We start from the raw sequence: 26,144 nt of genomic DNA on the forward strand, positions 1-26,144 counted from the left end.
ACTTAATCAAACAGGGAAACAGATGTATAAGGCTGATGACTGCAAATTCAGACCTGCCACAATTTCCAAAAGTGAGGTCTGCAGACCAACTGCCTAAGAGCCAGGCAGAAGTTTGTTTAAAAAAATAAAAGCAGATTTTTGGCCCCACCCAAGATAAGGATGTGCTCATTCAAGTTTGAGAACCACAGCCCTTCTGGGTGAGCTTGGTGCCAAACCCTGCAGATGCTGGCTAAGATCACCATCTTTAAAGACAAAGCATTCATGACATAATTTATCTGGGAAACCAGCGAGTGAGCAAAACCACAGTGCTCATTTTTCAACTTGAAAAGTGATCAGAGTAGGTTGTGGAAACTTCCTCATGGACATCATAAAGTCCTCGTTTTTCTTGGTTATATTCTTCACCAAAAAAAGTAATTCTCTTTAGCCGTGATCCACTATGCTTTGCTGAATGATAACAGTAAGCCTTCTTGTGTTCATTCAGTCTCAGAGCTGGCATTACATTCTAAAACCTCTCGTCTTTAGGCAAAGGAACTGTTTGATTATTATCAGGATAATAATTCAAATTTCAAGTCTCAGGTGACTGCTCTTGGTATGGGAGAGGTGGGGTGGCAATCAATTATTCCACCCTTGGTATTCTGAGGCAGTACTGTACCTGAATCAGCCCAAAGAGAAGATAATTTCATCTGTTTTGAAGCAGAAATATGTTGGGATGTATAGTGAACTGCTCAAGTGGGGCTTATGGCTAAAGTCTTTGATGAAAGTGCTCTAATAAGAAATAGATCATTAGGGTAAAGGGTTTTTAAATTCTGTCAACCACTCAATAGCTCAAAAACAGCTATCTGACAGAGGCTTACAAAAAGCTTTCTTGTACCAGTTGCTCTCATCTAAAGGCTTTGCATAAAGCTCAACTGAGTTTATGTGGAATGGAAGAAAAATGATTGGCTATTATAATCAGTGCTGCGATGAACATTGGGGTACACGTGTCTCTTTCAATTCTGGTTTCCTCAGTGTGTATGCCCAGCAGTGGGATTGCTGGATCATAAGGCAGTTCTATTTCCAGTTTTTTTAAGGAATCTCCACATTGTTCTCCATAGTGGCTGTACTAGTTTGCATTCCTACCAACAGTGTAAAAGGGTTCCCTTTTCTCCACACCCTCTCCAGCATTTATTGCTTGTAGACTTTTGGATCGCAGCCATTCTGACTGGCGTGAAATAGTACCTCATAGTGGTTTTGATTTGTATTTTTCTGATAATGAGTGATGTTGAGCATCTTTTCATGTGTTTGTTAGCCAGTCCAGGTTCGATGCACGATACTGGATGCTTGGGGCTGGTGCACTGGGACGACCCAGAGGGATGGTATGGGGAGGGAGGAGGGAGGAGGGTTCAGGATGGGGAACACGTGTATACCTGTGGCGGATTCATGTTGATATATGGCAAAACCAATACAATATTGTAAAGTTAAAAAATAAAATAAAATTTTTTTAAAAAAGAAAAATGATTGGAAAACATCCTAACAGAGAAAGCAGCTAAATCCTTAAATGACTGTCTTAAGAACAATTTGTAATCATCCCCTGAAATAATTTGGATGAAGAAAAACTCATTCTCCATAGCATTTTTAATTATTTAAAATCAACTGCTTGCTATACATCGGGAATTTAAGATGCTTTCAAATTGTGGTGCTGGAGAATACTCTTGAGAGTTCCTTGGACTGCAAGGAAATCAAACCAGTTGATCCTAAATGAAATCAACCCTGAATATTCATTGGAAGGATTGATGCTGAAGCTCCAATACTTTGGCCACTTGATGCAAAGCCGACTCATTGGAAAAGACCCTGACACTGGGAAAGATTGGGGGCAGGAGGAGAAGCGGGTGGCAGAGGAGGAGAAGGGGGTGGCAGAGGATGAGATGATTGGATGGCATCATAGACTCAATGGACATGAGTTTGAGCAAACTCTGGAAGATAGTGGAGGGCAGAGGAGCCTGGCACGCTTCAGTTCATGGGGTTGCAAAGAGTTGAACATGAGTTAGTGACTAAACAACAACAGGAATTTAAGAACCAACAAGATACTGTTTCCAAATGACTCAAAAATATTTCAGTTCATGTAGTTGTTTCAGGTCACTATTTACAAACCAATGAAACCACTGAAAACTACTGAAAAGGAGAAATAAAGTTGTCAACTAAACTGAAAATCTTAACTTCTAAAACAATTTAAACATTTCCTTTACAAGACTCTTCTCCTGTGATGGCCAGGCAAATCAGATTTGAGAGGTTATTTTGTGTAACATTTTAAAGCATGTTGGAATGAGAGCAAAACTAGATCTCTTGAATCACTATCCAATGTTCTTTGTAAACAATTATTTCAACTGTGAACTATGAATATGCACATCATTTCAAAAGCTCACATAAAAGGTCATCAGCATGATTTAGGTTTTATCCCCAGGTTTTAAAACACCCATGAGGAATAAAAATGGTGGGTGTCACATGCCTGGGGTTCTTGACAAATTCTAACATAAATGCAATGCATCATTTTAATTCCATGTAAAAGTAACAACTGGAAAAGAGATGTTCTTCTAATCACAGGGGGAAAAAAGGCAAGTCTTTGTAATCTAATTAATAAGTTGAGGAGTTGGTGGAAGAAGAAAAAATACTGCTAATCGAGACCAAAATAGCAGCTATTAGGTCTGAAGAGCAAAGCACTAAGAGCTGCAGAGGAGCCCGGGTATGAATAATACCTACTCATAATTCACCTGGGGCCATTTGCCTGCTGTGAACAAGTGAATGACAAATGAGCAGCCGAGCTATGGTGCCACTTTACACTGAATAAATTCTCTGTGAAGATTCCCACCTCTAAAGGTACAGACTGTCTTTAAATAAAAAGAAGGGACGGTAATGCCTCAAGCAGGTATGTTATCAAGACAGTATTATTAACTCAAATAGGAAGGAGAACAATATAGATGAGACAAATTCTCAGGGTTAACATCCCCCCCCCTTTTTTTTTCACTAGAGAAGATATCTGGCAAACGACAAATGCATTAATAAACTTGATATGCATTGCTCTTAACTTTTATGCTATTCATTTGAATGTCTGTTTCCCTTATCTCTTAACTGTTAGAAACAGCAGGGCATGAGACTCAACACGAATGTAGAAATGGAAAGAAAATTTCTGGACAGGAAACCAGTTAGCTGCTGAATGGGAAGAATTGCCCCATGCGGCCATGATTTGCAGAATCTGAGCATCCCTAGGATTGGACTCCAGTCCTTCAACTTGATGAATTACATATAGACCAATAGGAAATGAGTCCTTTGTCCCGCCTACGCAAAACAACAAAAGTCCCTGGCCCAATGTGAACAATCTTCCCTTGGGGTTCTCTCAATTCCAGATGTTCTTTCTCTTATTCTTCAGATAACTCAGGGTTAGGAAGTAGGGTCTGCATCCTCCTCCTTCCCAGGAGTGTTTCTAGACTGTTGCTCTTCCACAAGTTAACTCCTCCTTTAAGCTTCCTATGCCTGGTGACATCACCCCTTGCTCCCTCCCTTTTTGCAATTTGTGTATTTCTTTCACCTTCCCCATCTCCACTGAAATCTCAGGCCCCTTTTCGTTCCCATTCCTGGTGATTAGAACACTCACATCAGTATTTGTTGGACTGTGTGCTCCCTTCAAATGTATGACCCCCAGCAATTGACCCCTGGCAACTATTAATATGACCTAATTTGGACACAGGGTCTTTATAGATGTAACTAAGTTAAGAGGAAGTCATTTTCTGGAAGAGTTTGAGTAGGATAGGTGTTAGCTCTTCTCTAAATTTTTGGTAGAATTCAGCTGTGAAGCCGTCTGGACCTGCGCTTTAGTTTACTGGAAGATTTCTGATTACAGTTTCAATTTCCGTGCTTGTGATGGGTCTGTTAAGATTTTCTATTTCTTCGTGGTTCAGTTTTGGAAAGTTGTACTTTTCTAAGAAAATTGCAGAGGAAGGTAAACTTCCAAACTCATTCTATGAGGCCACCATCACCCTAATACCAAAACTTGACAGAGATGCCACAAAAAAAGAAAACTACAGGCCAATATCACTGATGAACATAGATGCAAAAATCCCCAACAAAATTCTAGCAATCAGAATCCAACAACACATTAAAGATTAAAAAGATCATACACCATGACCAAGTGGGCTTTATCCCAGGGATGCAAGGATTCTTCAATATCTGCAAATCAATCAAATACACCACATTAACAAATTGAAAAATAAAAACCATATGATTATCTCAATAAATGCAGAGAAAACCTTTGGCAAGATTCAACACCCATTTATGATAAAAACTCTCCAGAAAGCAGGAATAGAAGGAACATACCTCAACATAATAAAAGCTATATATGACAAACCCACAGCAAACATTATCCTTAATGGTGAAAAACTGAAAGCATTTCCCCTAAAGTCAGGAACAAGACAAGGGTGCCCACTTTCACCATTACTATTCAACATAGTTTTGCAAGTTTTGGCCACATCAATCAGAGAAGAAAAAGAAATAAAAGGAATCCAAATTGGAAAAGAAGAAATAAAACTCTCACTGTTTGCAGATGACACGATCCTCTACATAGAAAACCCTAAAGACTCCACCAGAAAATTACTAGAGCTAATCAATGAATATAGTAAAGTTGCAGGATATAAAATCCACACACAGAAATCCCTTGCATTCCTATACACTAATAATGAGAAAATAGAAATAGAAATTAAGGAAAAATTCCATTCACCATTGCAACAAAAAAAATAAAATACTTAGGAATATGTCTACCTAAAGAAACTAAAGACCTATATATGCTGCTAAGTCACTTCAGTTGTGTCCGACTCTGTGCGACCCCATAGACGGCAGCCCACCAGGCTCGCCCATCCCTGGGGTTCTCCAGGCAAGAACACTGGAGTGGGTTGCCGTTTCCTTCTCCAATTCAGGAAAGTGAAAAGTGAAAGTGAAGTCATCCTGTCGTGTCCGACCCTCAGCGACCCCATGGACTGCAGCCTTCCAGGCTCCTCCATCCATGGGATTTTCCAGGCAAGAGTACTGGAGTGGGGTGCCATTGCCTTCTCCGAAAGACCTATATATAGAAAACTATAAAACACTGGTGAAATAAATCAAAGAAGGGACTAATAGATGGAGAAATATACCATGTTCATGGATTGGAAGAATCAATATAGTGAAAATGAATATACTACACAAAGCAATCTATAGATTCAATGCAATCCCTATCAAGCTACCAACAGTATTTTTCACAGAACTAGACCAAATAATTTCACAATTTGTATGGAAATACAAAAAACCTCGAATAGCTAAAGCAATCTTGAGGAAGAAGAATGGAACTGAAGGAATCAACCTGCCTGACTTCAGGCTCTACTACAAAGCCACAGTCATCAAGACAGTATGGTACTGGCACAAAGACAGAAATATAGATCAATGGAACAAAATAGAAAGCCCAGAGATAAATCCATGCACCTATGGACACCTTATCTTTGACAAAGGAGGCAAGAATATACAATGGAGAAAAGACAATCTCTTTAACAAGTGGTGCTTGGAAAACTGGTCAACCACTTGTAAAAGAATGAAACTAGAACACTTTCTAACACCATACACAAAAATAAACTCAAAATGGATTAAAGATCTAAACGTAAGACCAGAAAACTCCTAGAGGAGAACATAGGCAAAACATTCTCCAACATAAACCACAGCAGAATCCTCTATGACCCCCCTCCCAGAATGCTGGAAATAACAGCAAAAATAAACAAACAGGACCTAATTAAAATTAAAAGCTTCTGCACAACAAAGGAAACTATAAGCAAGGTGAAAATACAGCCTTCAGAATGGGAGAAAATAATAGCAAATGAAGCAACTGACAAACAACTAATCTCAAAAATATACAAGCAACTCCTACAGCTCAATTCCAGAAAAATAAATGATCCAATCAAAAAATGGGGCAAAGAACTAAACAGACATTTCTCCAAAGAAGACATACAGATGGCTAACAAACACATGAAAAGATGCTCAACATCACTCATTATCAAAGAAATGCAAATCAAAACCACAATGAGGTACCATTTCATGCCAGTCAGAATGGCTGCTATCCAAAAGTCTACAAGCAATAAATGCTGGAGAGGGTGTGGAGAAAAGGGAACCCTCCTACACTGTTGGTGGGAATGAAATCTAGTACAGCCACTATGGAGAACACTGTGGAGATTCCTTAAAAAACTGGAAATAGAACTGCCTTATGATCCAGCAATCCCACTGCTGGGCATACACACCAAGGAAACCAGAACTGATAGAGACACATGTACCCCAATGTTCATCACAGCACTGTTTATAATAGCCAGGACATAGAAGCAACCTAGATGTCCATCAGCAGATGAATGGATAAGAAAGCTGTGGTACATATACACAATGGAGTATTACTCAGCCATTAAAAAGAATACATTTGAATCAGTTCTAATGAGGTGGATGAAACTGGAGCCTATTATACAGAGTGAAGCCAGAAAGAAAAACACCAATACAGTATACTAACACATATATATGGAATTTAGAAAGATGGTAACGATAACCCTGTATGTGAGAGAGCAAAAGAGACACACATGTATATAGAACAGTCTTTTAGATTCTGGGAGAGGGAGAGGGTGGGATGATTTGGGAGAATGGCATTGAAATATGTATAGTATCATATAAGAAGCAAATCGCCAGTCCAGGTTCGATGCAGGATACTGGATGCTTGGAGCTGGTGCACTGGGATGACCCAGAGGGTGGTACTAGGAGGAAGGTGGGAGGGGGGTTCAGGATGGGGAACACGTGTACACCCGTGCCAGATTCATGTTGATGTATGGCAAAACCAATACAATATTGTAAAGTAATTAGCCTCCAATTAAAATAAATAAATTTAAATTAAAAAAAAAGAGGAAGTCATTAGGGTGAGGCCTTATCCAACAAGACTGATGTCCTCATAAGAAGGAGAAAACACCATGTGAAGTCAGAGACATACAGAGAGAAGGGCCATATGAAGACGGAGACCGAGACTGGAGTTATGCTGTCACAAGCCAAGGAATACTCGGGACTACCAGAAACCAGAGTAGGCAAGAAGGATCCTCCCACAGAGGCTTCGGAGGGAGAGTAGCTCTGTTAACACCTTGATTTCAGACTTCTAGCCTCCATAACTGTAAGGGAATACATTTCTATTTGAAGTCACTTAAGTTTATGCTAATTTGTCCTAGGCAACTAATGGACTATATTAATAATCTATTATATATTACAGTTTCTCAACTACTTTTCTTCCTCTTCATCAATGATATTCTACACTGCAGTTCAGCCACCGTCTATCATGGTCATACATCTGGGCCCTAGTTTCAGCCAAACTGGTCTCCTCTGAAGCCTCTCAGGGACACACCCCACTGTCTAACCATGCAGCCGCCTTCCAGTTGGCTTGCTCACTCAATTACTCTTATCACTACTGATACCCCTTAATTTTTTTCACTCCCAGTTCTTTCCCAATTCAGCTTAAATTCCAAGATACCATGGTCTAGTCTCCTAAACTCTCTTGTCCTTTTGACATTTATCACACTTACCCAGCAACACTTTGACCCTGGCAGAATTAAACTATCCATTTTCTTCATGCCTCTGGTGGGCTGCTGCACAAGATGACACAATTTGGAAAACTGGTAACACTGAAAAGTTATGGTTACCAACCTCAAGTGGCTCTTCCAGCTGAGCCCTCACACTACTTAGCAATTGCACTAGTCTCCTCAAGGCCAGTGGTCCCCAACCTTTTTGGTACCAGGGACTGGTTTCGTGGAAGACAATTATTCCAAGGACAGGGATGGGGGAATGGTTTCAGGATGATTCAAGTGTATTACATTTATTGTGTACTTTATTTCTATTATTATTACATTGCACAATGTGATTATACGGTAATGTGAGCAATGGGAGCAGTTGTAAACACAGATGAACCTCCCCTTGCTTGCCAGCTGCTCACCTCCTACAGTGTGGCCTGGTTCCAGTCCATGGCATGGGGTTAGAGACCCCTGCCAAGTGTTTTGTCTCACTCTCCAAAACTTTCTGCACAAAACCTACAGGGTTAGTCCTATCTTTGCCTTCTTCCTTTTCAATGATATAAGAGCTCTTCTTTTGTTTGAAGGCCAGTTCCTCACCTCTGTTCTTAATACCAGCTTTCCCCACTATATCAGCAATTTGCACACTAAATCATCCATTCCCTCTTTTGCATCACTTTTTTTTTTCTCTTTCTTGACTTGTACCTTTCCATCAGCATGGGAACATGCTTAAGTCTTAAGCACATTTAAGTCTCTTCTATTATAAAAATCCTTCCATCCTCCGACCCTCTCCAGCCATCACTCTCTCTTTCAGAGACTTCTGCACTGGCTGTCTTTCTCATTTTCCACTTGGACTCCACCTCTGCTAAACTGGCAAATTGGCTCTGTGCTTGTCAGCCTGGTGAGTAAGGTCTCACCAAGACTGCCATTGGCCTCCATGTTACTACATCTAATGGACATCCCAACCTCACATTACTTTGCCTCCAAGTGATATTCTACCACGTGGACCATAGTCCTTGACAGTCTTCCCTTGGTTTCTGTGGCTTCTATGACATTGCAAATGCCTACTTTACCTCTGATTTCTTAGGATTCTCCCCCTCATTCTGTTTCTCTTCTTCTACTCATCTTTAAATATCTATACTTTCAAGCCCTCTTCTCTTCCCTTCTTAATCCATAATTTTTCCACTCACTCTCTCCAAGCATAATTTTCTAACCTTAAGCCAATATCTCTTAAATATTATCTCCATTTCAACCTCTCTGCTCCATATATCCAGATGCCTATCAAAATTTCCTCTTGAATGTTTTCCAGGCATTTGAATTCAGTATGTTCCAAATTGGGCAGATATTACACCCTCCTTTTTTTGCAAATTGAAGGCTTGTGGCCACCCTAAGTCAAGCAAGTCTCTTGGCACCATTTGTCAACCACATTCGCTCACTTTGTGTTTCTGTGTCATGTTTTGATACTTCCCACAATATTTCAAACTTCTTTAAAATTATTATATTTGTAACAGTGAGCTGTGATCATTGATGTTACTACTACAGCTGAGTGATGGCTCAAATGATGGTTAACATTTTTTAGCAATAAAATACTTTTAAATTAAGGTATGTACATTTTTGGACATAATGCTATTGTACACTTAATAGACAATATTACAATGTAAATGTAACTTTTATATGCACTGGAAAACCAAAAAAAAATTGTATGACGCACTTTATTGGGATATTTGCTTTATTGTGGTGGTCTGCATCCAAGCGTGCAATATCTCTAAGGTATACCCATATAATCTTTAACTTTAAAGTTGATGATACCCATATCCTCAACTTTAACATAGAGTGGTGGAGTGCAGGAGAAAAGACAGGTAAACCATCATAAATCAATGCAATGGATGTTTTGACACACCCCTCCCATTTACAGTGCTTCTGTGCCTTATATCCCAATACAGAGGCACAATACATCTGCCTTATCACTCTTTTAAAAACATACTTTCTAGAAAAAAATATGATAATCTTTATATCTATAAAAAAAAGTTAGCTATAAAAATTTCAATATTGCTTCATGTACTGAGAGCATTTGCATTTTAATGGATTCTGTTTGATTTAAGCAAATACATATTTCTAACTTTGGAGTGTCAGGCGTTCAGAGGACAGATGCGACAAGGTTGTGGGAGGGCGTATGGAGATCTCCCGGGGTATTCTTAAAAATCTAGCCACTTGAAGAAATATGGCTTCTTTATCATTAAATAAGAATCATAATGCTCTCTATTCCTGAGTATTATAGAAATTAGACAGTGATTTGAGTTTGGAATGAACCATCTTCAGGAAGTCACTTAACTTTGTGACTTAACTCTAAATTGTTTTATCTTTTTTTTTTTTTTTAATCAATGAGAACAATTTTTGCTTCATAGGTTGTAAAGACTAAATGAGAGTGTGTAAGCACCCACAACAGTACACAACACACAGACTATAATGCTTGATAAATGTTAAAAAAAAAAGATCAGAATTTCAATGCTTAAATCTCTATATTAAAAGACATGGGATTTTTACAGTTTTATCATAGTTTGGATTTTATAAGATCTCAAGGCCATAGAGAAGACTACACACTAAAATTATATTGAGAAGTTCAAAAAAAGGTATACAACTTCAGGCTGAGCCTCTGTTTCCATAAATTTGCACAGACTTAGTTTTTTAGGAGTAAACAGTAAATCTTTCTGAGCTAAAGATAATAAAAGCAACAGAAAATAAGGGTTTTTTTTTTTTTTTTTTAGCCAAGAATTCTGTTCTAATTTATGTCATTGACATAATGATGTTTGCACAAACACAGATGTTTAATTCTGGGTGTTCAGCACCTATACAAGTTTTCAGAAACCACAGGACACTATTTTTTTTTCAGTTTTCAAAAGAGGAGGTGAAAACAATAGGAATAAAATTTTCCTGGAAAATGTTCAATTTGAAAATTAGATTTGAAACTGGATTTTCCATTTTGAGTAAACCATGGTCAGCAAGACACAGTGCTCCCTGACAGAAAGGTGGAACATTTTTCTGTGAGAGCCCAAAGAGTTCAGATGTGACACTGACTTTTAAAGGGCACCAGGGTAAACTGTTTCACTTCATCAACATCAGTTTCATTATTAAAATTGGTGAAACAAACAAACCTTGGTCTGTTGCAACTGATTTTCAACAAAAAGTTCCCATATTTTTCTTCTTTTTTGGTGCTCTACAATTAAGGAAGGTAGAAGTCAGGATTTGGAAAGGTGTTGGCTTATGATCGTAAATAACTACCATCACTGAAGATTCCTGTGGGGTAAGGCGTATGAAACTCTCCTCTTTTTGCCTGAGAATTTGACCTTCAGTTGATTGTCCAGTTTTGTTCTTGGGACAACCTGATAAAACTGATATGCTAATTATGTTATGAGAGAACATTGCTTAGGGTGAAAATGATCCCTAATTTGTAGCCTGCATCTGGATTGGAAAGATCACCAGTACTTCATAGAAAGCCCTCTATTTGTGATTCCCCAAGTGTGATGACCCTTGTATCAGGGGTGGTCCTTCAAAAGCTACGCATGTGGAGTTGTTACAAGATACATCAGCTCCTGTGGTACAGAGCCTTTTAAGCCATGGTGACTCTACACTTGCCTGATGTGGACCTTGTCTCTTTGAGCCTGAGCTGTCATTTGGGGTGGGGATTCAGAAGGCAGACCCTGGAGGCTGCAAGGATTTCTGCAGAAGTGCCTGACACTTCCCAGCAGGCAAGCTGTGGCTCTTGTCCTACTAAGCAGATTGGGGTCTACCAGCATCTTATGAGTCTGGATGTTAAGTTGAACCAAAGGCAACCTCTTGGTGGACACTGCAGATACAACATAGATGAGACACAATATTAAGAACTAGAGGAAAAATAGACGATTTCTGATTCCTGGAAATACATTTTCCACTTAAAAATGACTGTCAATATATAAAATAAATTGCCACTGGGAATCTGCTGTATGACTCAGGGATCTCAAACCAGGACTCTGTAACAACCTAGAGGGGTGGAATGGGGAGGGAGGTGTGAGAGATGTTCAAGATGGAGGGGATATATACCTATGGTTCACTCATGTTGATGCTTGGCAGAAACCAACATAATTTTCTAAGGCAATTACCCTCCAATTAAAAATAAATAATTTTACAAAATGACCATCCATAAGCATTTGCTGCTATTAATAAAAACAGAGAAGCAACATTTCCCTTCAATGTTGCCTGCTCCCTGGTTTCAACACTGAATCTTCCCTACCAAACAAAATACCTTTTAACTCCTCACACTGTGCTCATTTGAATGAAAAGCTGAATAAGGGTGCTTCTGTGAATTAATATCTGCAATTTCAGGGGCCTTCAGAAAAGGCCATGACAAACAAGACTCAAAGTCACAAGAACTCTCCCAAGTGCTCAGCAGTTCCTGGTCTATGGCAGGTGTTGATATTCTAAAACTTTTGCTTCCTGTATTTCTACCCTCTTGCTCCCTGCTTCAATATGACCTCTTTTTTCTCAGGACTTGTACACAGAGAATATCTTTTAAGTACCTTATCTCATGTCTTCTTTCTCTGAGGTATTTCTTCTCCCTAGAGTTCATCTCAATTTTACCTCTCTGAGTCTCAACTAAGTTGAAATACCCTTGACTGGGATGGCCCAAGGTCACCAGCTGGCTCTGTAGCCAGTTGATAAGAGTGACATTTGAGGTCTGTGCCTTATACCCAGTTTGCCAGGCTCAGGAAAAAACACACCTTCTCATTTTATTGCATGGTTAACATTAGTTTCCAAGAGCGTAAGAATGGCACCATTGGTTGTGAAATCTGATGGTAGAGAGTTAGGAGAAATAGCTAGTGAAAAGGGAGGGAACAGGACAGAAGAGGGGTGTGCACAGCTGGAGCTGACTATAGGAAAGCCTGGAGCCACATAAAATGGGTTAATCTAGCAGGCTGCTCCCAGGAGTGGTGACAGGAAATTCTGAAGACTATCTATCCTTTCCACGAACTTATCCTGTTTTTCTGTGAGAAGCCCTCATGGTGCACTTTCTTCATACTACATACAGAAGAGACACACACTCATGCAATGATAGCATGGGTGTCAACTCTAACAACTGGTTTATCCTTTTGGAAAACCAATTTAATGTTGTTTATACTCTGTTGCCATTAATTCTTCTCCTGAAAAATAATTCAGGAAGCAAGAGTAAACCAACAAAAACCACGTACATGAATTTTTCTTTAATAACCATGAAGATTACATAGCAATATGGAACTGGATGAAATGTGAAAGAAAAAAGGCAGAAGGTCTGAATATCCATGATGAGTGTGACTTTGAAAATATATGGGTACATGTGGACAAAGGCCAGAGTGAAAAACAAAAATGAAAATAGTTGGGACAGGGAATACAGTCATAGATGACACATGTCTTACAAAACTTCTTCAGTTGTGTTATCTTGTTTTAAATTTAAAATGAAAAACCAAAATAAGAACAGTCAGTCAAGTGGGTGTTAGCAAGGGTTTTTCTCATCCCTGATGCACTTCTGAGTGGTATGGGTTATTATTTTACACCTGAGGGATGCAAAGAATTCTTAGGTTATGATACATAGTTCTCTTTAATTTGTTTTAGGTAATCTGGCCTAGGTACTAGTAAATCACAATAGCCAATGGTTAAACATCTGCTGGATCATGGAAAAAGCAAGAGAGTTCCAGAAAAACATCTATTTCTGCTTTGTTGACTATGCCAAAGCCTTTGACTGTGTGGATCACAATCAACTGCGGAAAATTCTGAAAGAGATGGGAATACCAGACCACCTGACCTGCCTCTTGAGAAATCTGTATGTAGGTCAGGAAACAACACTTAGAACTGGACATGGAACAACAGACTGGTTCCAAATAGGAAAAGGAGTACGTCAAGGCTGTATATTGTCACCCTGCTTATTTAACTTATATGCAGAGTACATCATGAGAAACGCTAGGCTGGAAGAAGCACAAGCTGGAATCAAGACTGCCGGGAGAAATATCAATAACCTCAGATATGCAGATGACACCACCCTTATGGCAGAAAGTGAAGAGGAACTCAAAAGCTTCTTGATGAAAGTGAAAAAGGAGAGTGAAAAAGTTGGCGTAAAGCTCAACATTCAGAAAACTAAGATCATGGCATCTGGTCCCATCACTTCATGGGAAATAGATGGGGAAACAGTGGAAACAGTGTCAGACTTTATTTTGGGGGGCTCCCAAATCACTGCAGATGGTGATTGCAGCCATGAAATTGAAAGACTGCTTACTCCTTGGAAGGAAAGTTATGACCAACCTAGATAGCATGTTGAAAAGCAGAGACATTACTTTGCCAACAAAGGTCCTTCTAGTCAAGGCTATGGTTTTTCCAGTGGTCATGTATGGATGTGAGAGTTGGACTGTGAAGAAAGCTGAGTGCCAAAGAATTGATGCTTTTGAACTGTGGGGCTGGAGAAAACTTTTGAGAATCCCTTGGACTGCAAGGAGATCCAACCAGTCCATTCTAAAAGAAATCAGTCCTGGGTGTTCATTGGAAGGACTGATGCTAAAGCTGAAACTCCAATACTTTGGCCACCTCATGCAAAGGGTTGACTCATTGGAAAAGACTCTGATGCTGGGAAGGATTGGGGGCAGGAGGAGAAGGGGATGACAGTGGGTGAGATGGCTGGATGGCATCACTGACACGATGGACATGATTTTGAGTGAACTCTGGGAGTTGGTGATGGACGGGGTGGCCTGGCATGCTGTGATTCATGGGGTCACAAAGAGTCAGACACGACTGAGTGACTGAATTGAACTGAAATAGAGTTTGCTGCTGCTGCTGCTGCTAAGTCGCTTCCATCATGTCCAACTCTGTGCGACCCCATGGACTGCTAAACAAATATTAACTAATTTAAATCTTAATAACAACATTCTTAAGTTGTTACTACTAAATTTCCATTAAGCAGATGAAGAAAACTAAGTTCAGAATGGTGAGGTATCTTGCTCAAGGCCCTAGCTTAGCTGGTGAGTGGTGAACACAGGATTCAGACTCAGAGTCTGGCTCCAGAGCAATGCCCTAAACCAATGTCCTATACCTTACTCAATGGATGACTAGCAAATGGTACCATGGGTTTCTAATTCAGACCAATATTCTTTTCATTACACCAGACTGAATCTTATCTGGAAGATGAAGAAGCTGGAAACAAGACTGAGTGACTTGTTCATGGTCACATGATGAGCTAATGGCTGAGAATCAACTTCTTTACTTATAATCTAATGATTTTCCTATTATCCCAGACTGCTGGGAATGAAGAGAAAAATACCTAACTAAGAGCAAAAGTAAATGAGGAAAGACCTTAGGGAAATAAAACCTAAGACCTCTAAAAGATAAAAATCTTCTTTGTCTCTTTGCTCTGCCATTTATTTGAATGTGACTCTGTCCTTCGTGCTACTGACAGATGCCTGTGCTCGTGGACCAGGGACCTCCCTACATGGGAGAGAGGCAAGTTATGAAGAGCAGAAGGGCTTCAGGGAGGCGTGGCCACCATGGGGCACACTTGATGTTCTAGGATTTGGCCAAACTGCATGTGTCTGTGCTGTATATGTTAACATGGAGAAATGACATACTAATCAGGCGGCTTTGCTGGAAAGTATAACCATTTTCTGATTTAAAACATTCTATAGGAAAAACTGAGCATGGAGGTATGGTGATGGATAATTGTATGCCAACTTGGTTAGACTATAGCATTCAGTTATTTAATCAAACACCAATCAAGATTTTGATGTGAAGATACTTTGTACATATAATTAACATCTACAATCAGTTGGCTTTAAAAGGGATTATTACCCTTGATAATGTGGGTGGGCTTTCTCCAATCATTCAAAGGCCTTATGAATAAAACCTGAGGTTTCTTGGAGGAAAAAAATGTCTGCCTTAAGACAGATTCAACTCTTGAGTTTCTAGTTGATCTGACCTATGGATTTCAGATTTCCCAGCCCTCAAAACTGCATAAGTCAATTCCTTAAAATAAATCTGTATCCATCCATCCACCTGTCCAGAAAAAGGAAGAGATCCTATTGCTTCTGTTTCTCTAGAAAACCCTGACTGATACAAAGGTTTTTCCAGGACTGCAAAGTACTGTGAGAATACGGGCACACAGATCCACCTGACATACAGTTTGTGAAAAGTAGAAAGCAAATGAAAATGGAGGAAGCAAAGTTTCACTGAGGAGAGAGAACACTACATGCCCCCACACAGGCGGGGACCAGGGCAAACATTCCTTTCTGCCCCTGGGTCACAGCAGGCAGTTACAACCACCTTGGCACAGTCGCAACTGAAAGTGATGAGCTTGTTGTGAGACACAGGCCCAAGGACCCACGAATCGCTGAGGCAATAAAATGATAGCTGGGAGTAAAGAAAACATACTTAGATTTCTAGGAATTAACAACAAGGAAGGTGTTCAGGGCATAATAAAAGCATCTTCTCCCTGAAGACTGACAGTGACCTCAAGGCATCTCCCCCATGTGCTGCTGAACACTTAAAGATAGGTACTATTAATTCTTCGCATTCCTCTGGGCTTCCACTGTATAACTTTCTAGGCTGGGGAGAGTTATGGGATCTGCTTCCCATTTCAAAAATAAGTATGTCTTTCGAATTTCTTCCTCACCACCCTCCTCATCCTCATCATCACTTCCCAGCAGTCCCATTCCCAGACGACTGCTTGGGAGGCCAAGAGGGAAGGTGCAGAGCAGACGGTTAATCTCACCTTGGCTTCTGAAGTGGGTTCCAAGAAGCACAGGCGATTCCCAAGTCCCTCGGCTGCCAGGCAGAACTTCCTCTGCTCCTTGTGAACGTTGGCGATGCACTGGAGGACCACTTCATCTTCCTGCCAGGGGAACAGAGACCCATGTGAGGAGCAAGGGACTACCTCCCAACACAGAGCCAAGCCCCTAAGGCACCCTGCTGCATCTTCATCAGGTCTGCTGAGGGGCACATGCCTTTGAATATTAGATAAAGGAGAGTTTGTTCCTCGCATGGCATACCTGAGCTCCTCCCCTGAGTCAGGATTCTACTCATCTCTGGGGAGTGGGGTAGCAAGGACTTGGAAGAGAGGTACTACTTAAGTTCACAGCGTGAGCCTCCCTTCTGAAACGTACAAACTGCACACCATCCAGGTAAGCAGAGGATTTCAACCCTTGAGGGAACCTTAAACTAAACCTAAGCAATTTCTCCAAATAAACAATTAAACAATGAGGGAAACTGAGATGGCAGCAGAGATCAGAGGGAGGCAGGATCCGTGGAGGGAAGGTCCATTCTATGACAGGCTGGAAAGAGACATACTTTGTTGGAGGAGAGGGATGTATGCAGTGAAACGCATTCGGAGATGACAGAGGAGGCTGTGGAGGATACCAGCAGATGCCTTTAATTTTAAATTCTCTTTTATATTGAGTTATAGCTGACTGAGAATGTGGTGTGTTTCAGGTGTACAGCAAAGTGATTCAGATAAACACAAGCATATATAACACAGGGAACTCTACTCAATACTCGGTAATAATCTACATGGGAAAGGAGATGCATTTTAGATATGCATCTAAGGAAGATTAAAAGGAAAGGAAGACTGAGAGAAGCCTTGAGGATCCAGGCTGGAAGGACGAGTGGTCAAAAAGAAAAGCCAAGGAGAGGACTTTCCTCCTAGGCGGCAGCCTCAAAAGCAGCCCTCCTCCAATTGCAGACACCTTGTTTGAGTGGCATTCCTCTGCTTGATGGTCCAGAAATGAGGCTGACCTCCATTTACAGGAACATGATCACCCCCTGCACAACCCTGCCTGACGATGAGCGGCAAACCTCTTCCTTACCCATCCCTCCATCCTTGCTCCTCCAACCTGTCAGTCCACATGCTCTCTCTCCACCGCCACCCGACCTCGGGTTTCAAACATCAAAGACGACTTCCAGGCATAGTTGAATTTAAGGGGGAACCAGAGGCGCCCCAGGTGGAAGTGCTTCTTCTCAGCACTTGCTCTCCTGTTTCCCGTCTCAGTTCCAGATCCGCTTGTCTTAGTGTCAATCCTATCCTACAGTACTGGAAAGGCACACTAAATAGACATGCTTTTTCCTCCACGGTGCCTACAACACATCTAGTCACATGGAAAAATGAAATCCTCTATGTGGTGGGAGCATGAAGAGATTCAGTAGGACCAACCCCCACAAAGAGGTCTGCAATGCCCAGGGATTGGCCAGCGGCGACAGGGAAATTTGAGACGTCACAAATCACAGACATATGAGGTGAACATTGAGGGAATAAAAAGGGCTCCATCCTTTCACTAGCCCTGAAATGTCACTGTTCATCACTAAATTGAGTCAGTAATAAATTCAAGCCTCTGCTTCAGAATTCAGTCTTCATTTGAGTTGAGACAGAAGAAAACTCCAGAATATCACTTCTCTCGAAATGTGGGCTCAGGGGGATCTCTGAAAAAAATGAAGTTTTTCCCCAGGCAGAGTATGCTCCAGATCCCAGACCCAATACCATCCCCCTGGGGGGCACAGGGAATGGGGGAGGATTCTGAGTTGTCAAAACTTCAGAAAGGTGCCACGAAATGGGCGTGGCAGTTCAATGGTTTGTACTGCAAGAGGCAGTCCTCAAAACACATAATTTTTCCATCCAAAATGTCAAGAAGACCCCCTGTTGAGAAATACTTTAAGTATCTCCTACCCACGTACCATTCACCAGTGGGAACAGGCATTTGGAAATCACAGAACTGGATCTATGGACCAGATTTCTCACAAAGGGAAAGTCAACAAAGGTTTCTTTATAATATGTGTCTTAGAGAATCTCTTTCCATAATCACCTTTCCCATGTTCTTTCCACCCTCAAGTGCCCAAACCATCTTGCACTAGCTGCCTCAGGGATCTATTTGTCTTCTGAAATTGACCTGTGCTGTAATTCACATCCTCATAACCTAGGCTACCAATCAACTCACGAAATAAAGGAATTGCCCTGGCTCAGTAACCACTTCCTGAAGAGCATTCACATGCAGGCACTGTCCAAGTCAGCACTCTGGGGGATACACGTGACTGTGCGGCTCTGGACCAACTTACCCTTCTCCAAACATGTTCACTTTTTTCCACCTGCTGTCTGGAACTGTACAGCTTGGACTGACCTGGCTGTAGACACCACCTGGCATGGCAGCCTGTACCTGCCTTCCCTCCAGACAGCAGCTATTAGCACCACAAACCTTCAACAGACAGACATCTGGAGACAAAGAGTGCTTGACGCGGAAATCTTTGCACCATTTGGAATCATGAGATGAGTTAATTTAACTCATTTCATTAATTCTCTCACTCCCTAGTGGAACACAGAACACAACCCCTTCTAGGCCATTACCAACTCTATTTAGTTTACTCATCCCTATACTGATGTATGCTTTCTCCCCTCTTGTTATCTCTCTTCCTTTATCCCTTTGCTTTAAAGCAAATCTGGGAATTTCCAGATAATGCTATTTCCGAGGAAGCCCCGTTAACTGAAGGCTGCAAATTCTCCCACTTTTGCTATCTTTTCTTCCAGAAACTCTAGCTCCCCTCACAATCCTCACTGCCAACTCAGATGATTACTCTTCAACTCAGGTGCCCAAAATCTTCTATTTTGAGACACATGATAGCCAATCTCCACATCTTCTTTGGCAATCTATCAACAGACTAGTTACTTCTCCCATCCTTTATCTGACTCTTAATGACAATTGGGGAATTTGATAAACATTTTTGTGTGAATTCAACTCACATTTATTGAGTGCCTTCCAAGGGCAAAGAATTCTTCCAGGGTATCATGAAGTACACCAGGTTTTGTAAGAGGTGATATGTTAATATTGTAATAATGGAGCTGACATCTGACAGGCCAGCCCACAGCCTTTCTCCACTCTGCTTTAATCATCATCTCAAGTAATTTCAAGGTTCTTGTGGACAATCTATTCAAAATGAATCAGTTCAGTTCAGTTGCTCAGTCGTGTCCAACTCCTTGCAACCCCATGGACTGCAGCATCCCAGGCCTCCATATCCATCACCAACTCCCGGAGTTTACTCAAACTCATGTCCATTGAGTTGGTGATGCCATCGAACCATCTCACCCTCTGTCATCCCCTTCTCCTCCTGCCTTCAATCTTTCCCAGCATCAGGGTCTTTTCAAATGAGTCAGGTCGCATCAGGTGGCCAAAGGATTGGAGTTTCAGCTTCAACATTGGTCCTTCCAGTGAACATTCAGGACTGATCTCCTTTAACATGGAATGGTTGGATCTCCTTGCAGTCCAAGGGACTTTTAAGAGTCTTCTCCAACACCATAGCTCAAGAGCATCAATTCTTCGATGCTCAGCTTTCTTTATAGTCCAACTCTCACATCCATGCATGACTACTGGGAAAACCATAGCCTTGACTAGACAGACCTTTGTTGGCAAAGTAATATCTCTGCCTTTTAATATGCTGTCTACTACTACTACTACTAAGTCGCTTCAGTCATGTCCGACTCTGTGCGACCCCATAGACGGCAGCCCACCAGGCTCCCCCGTCCCTGGGATTCTCCAGGCAAGAACACTGGAGTGGTTTGCCATTTCCTTCTCCAATGCATGAAAGTGAAAAGTGAAAGTGAAGTCACTCAGTGGTGTCCGACCCTCAGTGACCCCATGGACTGCAGCCTTCCAGGGTCCTCCGTCCACGGGATTTTCCAGGCAAGAGTACTGGAGTGGGGTGCCATTGCCTTCTCCGAATATGCTGTCTAGGATGGTCATAACTTTTCTTCCAAGGAGTAAGAGTCTTTTAATTTCATGGCTGCAGTCACCATCTGCAGTGATTTTGGAGTCCCAAAAAATAAAGCCTGCCACTGTTTCCACTGTTTCCCCTTCTATTTGCCGTGAAGTGATGGGACCAGATGCCATGATCTTTGTTTTCTGAAAGTTGAGCTTTAAGCCAACTTTTTCACTCTCCTCTTTTACTTTCATCAAGAGGCTTTTTAGTTCCTCTTCACTTTCTGCCATAAGGGTGGTGTCATCTGCATATCTGAGGTTATTGATATTTTCCCAGCAATATTAATTCCAGCTCGTGCTTCTTCCAGCCCAGCGTTTCTCAGGATGTACTCTGCATGGAAGTTAAATAAGCAGGGTGGCAATATACAGCCTTGACAAACTCCTTTTCCTATTTGGTACCAGTCTGTTGTTCCATGTCCAGTTCTAACTGTTGCTTCCTGACCTGCATATAGGTTTCTCAAGAGGCAGGTCAGGTGGTCTGATATTCCCATCTCTTTCAGAATTTTCCAGTTTATTGTGATCCACACAGTCAAAGGCTTTGGCATAGTCAATAAAACAGAAATAGATGTTTTTCTGAAACTCTCTTGAGTTTTTTGATGATCCAGTGGATGTTGGCAATTTGATCTCTGGTTCCTCTGCCTTTTCTAAAACCAGCTTGAACATCTGGAAGTTCATGGTTCACATATTGCTGAAGCCTGGCTTGGAGAATTTTGAGCATTACTTTACTAGCGTGTGAGATGAGTGCAATTGTGCAGTAGTTTGAGCATTCTTTGGCATTGCCTTTCTTAGGGATTGGAATGAAAACTGACCTTTTCCAGTCCTGTGGCCACTGCTGAGTTTTCCAAATTCGAAATGAATACCTTGACCTAATGATTGCCCCTCTGTTTTGGTAACACACTCTAATGAAACTTCCTTGTCATGACCTAGAATGAATCCAGTTCTAAAATCCAAAACTGGACTTTTACTATACAGATGCACTCTTCTCTCTTGCTTGCTTTCTCATTGCACTATTCTTGCTTTCCCCTTCAGCAAATTGGCCGGTTCCAAGAGAGCACACTGCCATCGTCATTATTTTCTCCACCTGAGCAAGGAAAATGATTGATTTTTTGGAAAGATAAAACATCACAACTTTGAAGTTTGGGGAGTTTTAAAAATATTGTGTACTAAATCATATAAGTAGAATCTAGAAAAATGGTATAGATGATTTACAAAGTAGAAATCAAGACATAGGGAACAAACATATGGATACCAAGGGGGAAAAGGGGAGTGGGATGAATTAGGAGATCAGGATTGACATATATACATACTGTTGATACCATGTACAAAATAGACACCTAATAAGAACCTAACTATATGGCATAGAGAACTCTACTCGATGCTCTGCAGTGACCTAAATGGGAAGGAAATTCCATTCAGAGGGGATATATGTGTACATGAATATATATGAATCAGTACAGCTGATTCATGTTGCTGTATTGCAGAAACTGACACAGCAGTATAAAGCAACCATACTCCAATAAAAATCAAAACAAACAATAAATAAATTTATGAGGGTTATTTTTGGTAACATTCTCAACTTGTTTGAACCTTGCTTCACTGAAACACAATCATAAATTTTTTCCTTTTTCATAGGACTTATAGCAGACTTAACTCAGTCAATATCAAATAATAATAGCTTCCATCTATAATAGAGAGAGAGGCAAACTAAAGGGAAGAAAGCACTAGTCTGGAGGGCATAATAATCAGAAACAGCAAGACCTTTCAGACCCAGCCTCTGTCCTTGGGTGGGCGTTATGAATTTCCTGGGACCCCAAGAAATTATCTGCATAAGACCGCAGAAGGTTTTCCTTCTTTTACCAAATAAGTCAAAAGGTCTCTGCCTGGCTTTGAAAATGTCTCCACCACTGAGTTCTCCCCTCCACCTCTCGTCTTATCTTCCTTCATTCCTATTGCCTACCATCTCCCAAATAAGTCTTGCTCAGAGTTCATGGAATGCTCCTCCTTGAAATCCCTCCTTCCTTTGTTCAACTCTTGAAATCCCTCCTTCCTTCATTCAACTCCATATTCTCCTAGTTCTCCTCCCTTTCCGATGGATCCTTCCCATGTTCTCTTTCTCCTGCCACCCCTAAATATAGGGATCACCCAAGGATGGGTCTTTGTCATTTTCCCCTAGAAATCTCACTCATTCTTCAGGCTTCCAGGTTTATTCCGAGAGTCATTATGCCATCTGTACTTCCAGTAGGGCTAGTGGTAAAGAACCTGCTTGCCAATGCAGGAGACATAAGAGATGAGGGTTTGATCCCTGGGTTGGGAAGATCCCCTGGACAAGGGCATAGCAACCCACTCCAGTATCCTTGCCTGCAGAATCCCATGGACAGTGGAGCCTGGTGGGCTACAGTCCATAGGGTTGTAAAGAGTCAGACACGATTGAAGCAACTTAGCACACACACACTCACACACACCTCCAACCTGATGGCATTCTATAGTTCCAAATCTCCACCTATTGATCCATGGACTTCTCAACATCTCAAACCAATATGTTCCATTGCATCAAAAGGCTTCCTTTTCCATGTGTTCATCTTTTTATTATGATTCCTGTATTTGTCAATGACATATCCAACCCCTCTGCAGCCCAGGCTCAAACACCATCACCTCCTATCTGAGTCTTCTCTCTCCCCTCTTCTGCAACATATGGACCAGAGGAAGCAGACACTGGAGCTCTAGAGCTCAGAACAAGGCTATAACAATACCCAAAGCAGTCTTCCTTTGGTCTTTTACTGGAGGCACAGCCCTGACTTCATCATTTTCCTGCTGAAAATCCACAATGACTCTACACTGTCCACAAAACAAATATAAATTTCTTAAACCAATATATAAGGACCTCCACGTTCCAACTTCTTCCCTACAGACGTCTTTGCCATCTCTACCTCTGTGCCTTGATTTGCCATTTTTCTGTGATCACAGATTCGCTGGCCTCCCAAGCTCAGCTTAAATATCATATTCTTCTTAAATATCATATTCTCAGCTTAAATATCATATCATAATGATTATTCACAATATGCCGTATCCCCAGTTATGTATTTGGAAATGGCTCACATTTGCTGATCTCTGACTGTGTAACAGGCACTGTGTTTTATGGACAATAACCCATTTAAACTTCATGTCAATGCTGTGATGTAGGTACTATTGTAATCTCCATGTGACAGATGAGAAGCCCCTGTGCAGAGCAGTTAAGTAACTTGCCTAAGGTCTCCGGGTGGCAAGGGGTGGAGCCTGGTATCCAGTCTGGACAGACTGTATCCACATTCTCTTTCCCAACTTCTCTCAGTTGGCCATTTACCCCTTGAAGGCAGGGTCCCCATCTGGTTCACCTTTACACCTATTGGGATACTCACAAGCATGGTGCCTTAAACACATCATGCACCCAATTATAACTTATTAAGTGGGCGTGTTTCCACCTTGCAACCCCAGTTAATTACAAACTCTGTTAGAGCAGAAAACAGCTTCCCCATCCAAGCTGGGAATGTAATGTATTTGGTAAAATCATGTTGGCTGATTGGAATTCAAAATCTGATTAAAAGAAGAGATTACTCTCATGGAACAATAGTTTTTGTAGAAGGGGTCACTGCTTCACTGATGAGTCAGAACTGAGTAAAGTTATAAAAAGAGAATAGATATTGACATAAAGAAGGAATGGGGAAGAAGCCATAATGAGGCTTTGGAGCCCATTTCAAAATTTCTTAGTTTCTGTTGCTTAATTATTATTGCTGATAATAATAACCATTCATTCTATACCAGACACTCTGCTGAAATCTAGCCTCCCCTCCTAGATGATGTAACACTCATAACAACACAACCATTCTAAGAATGAGGAAACCAAAGCTCTGAGGATTTAGCTAATTTTAATGAATAAACATTTAATGAACAGTCACTATGTGACACCATGTTCCAGCACCTCAGTTTAGTCCTTACAACTTCCCTAATATTCTCTCTATTCATAGATAAAGAGGCTGAAGCATAGAGAGCTTAATTAACTTGCCTAGCATCACACCACATGTAAGTAACAGTTTCCAACCTTGAACCTGGGATTACATGAATCAGGAGCCTGTCCTCCTGATTATGATGCCAAAACAGCTCTTGACTCCAAGAAAGTGACCTTAGCAATAGATTTGAAATACGTCTTCCTGATTCTAAGGCCCATAGTGATGGTGTTGATAAAAATAAATATATCCTGGCCCTCTCACATGGTGATCCAACTTCAAAAAGTAACCAAATCAGAGAGCATGATGCCAGAGAGAACAGCCAGAGACCTTAAAATCAAATAAAATCAAATTTCTCAGTGTCCCATGACTATAACAATGGAAGGAGTGAACATCATCCCTAAACTTGTAGCAGTGCAGGGTGGGTGGGGGGATGATTAAAATCCAAGGTATATCGTATATCAGCATCCCCCCAAGCCATGTGGTTCACAAGCGCTGGCTATTCCTGTCATAGCTCCAGCCTGGGTGGTGCTGAGTGATTGTCCCTGAACAAGAATATACAGCCTTTGGCTCTCTTGGCTGAGATGTCCTATTATCACAGGTTGCCTCTGACAACGTTCTTCCCATACCCCGCTAGAGAACTTTGAACTTGAAAATGAATGGAGCTTGCCTGTTCTATTCCTGCTGCTTCTTTCTTATACCCCGACTCCCAGCACCCGGGCCAGAGAAGGTCTGTGTTTGCCATCTTGGAGTTGATGGATGGGGGCACCCTGGCTCCCTCTCTTCTCTCTGGGTCATTTGTAGAGGACTCTTTGGGACAAAACAAAATGGCTGAGAGCCCTATTTAAGGTCGAGCATTAGGCAGTTGACGACAGCCCTATAGTTAGCTGTGCACATCACCGGTGCTGAGCAGCTCGTGAGCAGGGGCATGTGGGACAGAGCGCAGTCCAGCAGATTTCATGGCCTACCTTTAAGTGCAGACAGGACTGCAGAGGACAATCCATAACCATTTATTGCTTTAAAAAGGAATATGTGGCCCCGCCACTCTTCTTGAACAGCAGGCACTATTTTGGGAACTGATACAGTTAGAGCTACCTGCTAAATATATATACCGACATGGGTGAGAGAGCTTATTCCAAGGCTTTACCCAAAAGCATCTCTTAAATGAAAAATAAGTGGGTTATTGGGATGACAGGACCATCTACAGACTGTTTCATAAGGATTAACAGCACTGGTGGTCTACTGTGCCCTAGGTATCAATCATTTTAACTATTTGCTTCCTCAGATTCTAAGCTCCTCAGGGGCAGGAACCTCTCATTTCCCTGTGAATCCTCAGTGTCTGGCATAGTGGCTGGCACTGAGTAGAAAAGCACATATTTGTGAATCTAATGAAAGAACCATATATATTGAAAATTAGTAATATTAACAAAATACTTACATATAAAAATTGCATCATGAAGATATTTCTGCATTTCCTTCCTTGTAGAGTCTAGAATGTCAACATGGAAACAGTTGGAATGTTATATAAGGCTCTGTAATATTCTGTTCACTTCTACAATGGCTCAATGAGACCTACAGATATTCTTAATCCCATTTCAAAAATTATTAAGCTACTATCTCTGATTCCTTACTACTCATTGCTTGTTGCACAGTGCAATAAAATGGAAATGCCAGGATCCAAGAGACAAAATTGATAGAGTTGATAATTCCTTCCTTTGTAAAATACAGTCATCATTCGGCTCATAGGGTAGACTTTCTCTTGCATGTTGCTCCTATTCGAGAGCATCTCCTTCTCAGGTTCCTTGGCTGACCAC

The 26,144-nt window shown here is 41.2% G+C and overlaps 1 protein-coding gene across 1 annotated transcript in view; it reads right to left on the reverse strand.

Annotated features, from left to right (window-relative positions):
• RYR3 (ryanodine receptor 3) overlaps positions 1-26,144 on the reverse strand; it is a 558,656-nt gene that overhangs the window by 358,972 nt on the left and 173,540 nt on the right. The window contains exon 2 of the mRNA XM_015473104.3: positions 16,330-16,449. Within this exon, the coding sequence (XP_015328590.2) occupies positions 16,330-16,449 (120 nt within the window). The remainder of the gene's footprint in view (positions 1-16,329; positions 16,450-26,144) is intronic.

This window comes from Bos taurus, chromosome 10 (assembly GCF_002263795.3).
Source record: "Bos taurus isolate L1 Dominette 01449 registration number 42190680 breed Hereford chromosome 10, ARS-UCD2.0, whole genome shotgun sequence".
NCBI classification, from domain to species: domain Eukaryota; kingdom Metazoa; phylum Chordata; class Mammalia; order Artiodactyla; family Bovidae; genus Bos; species Bos taurus.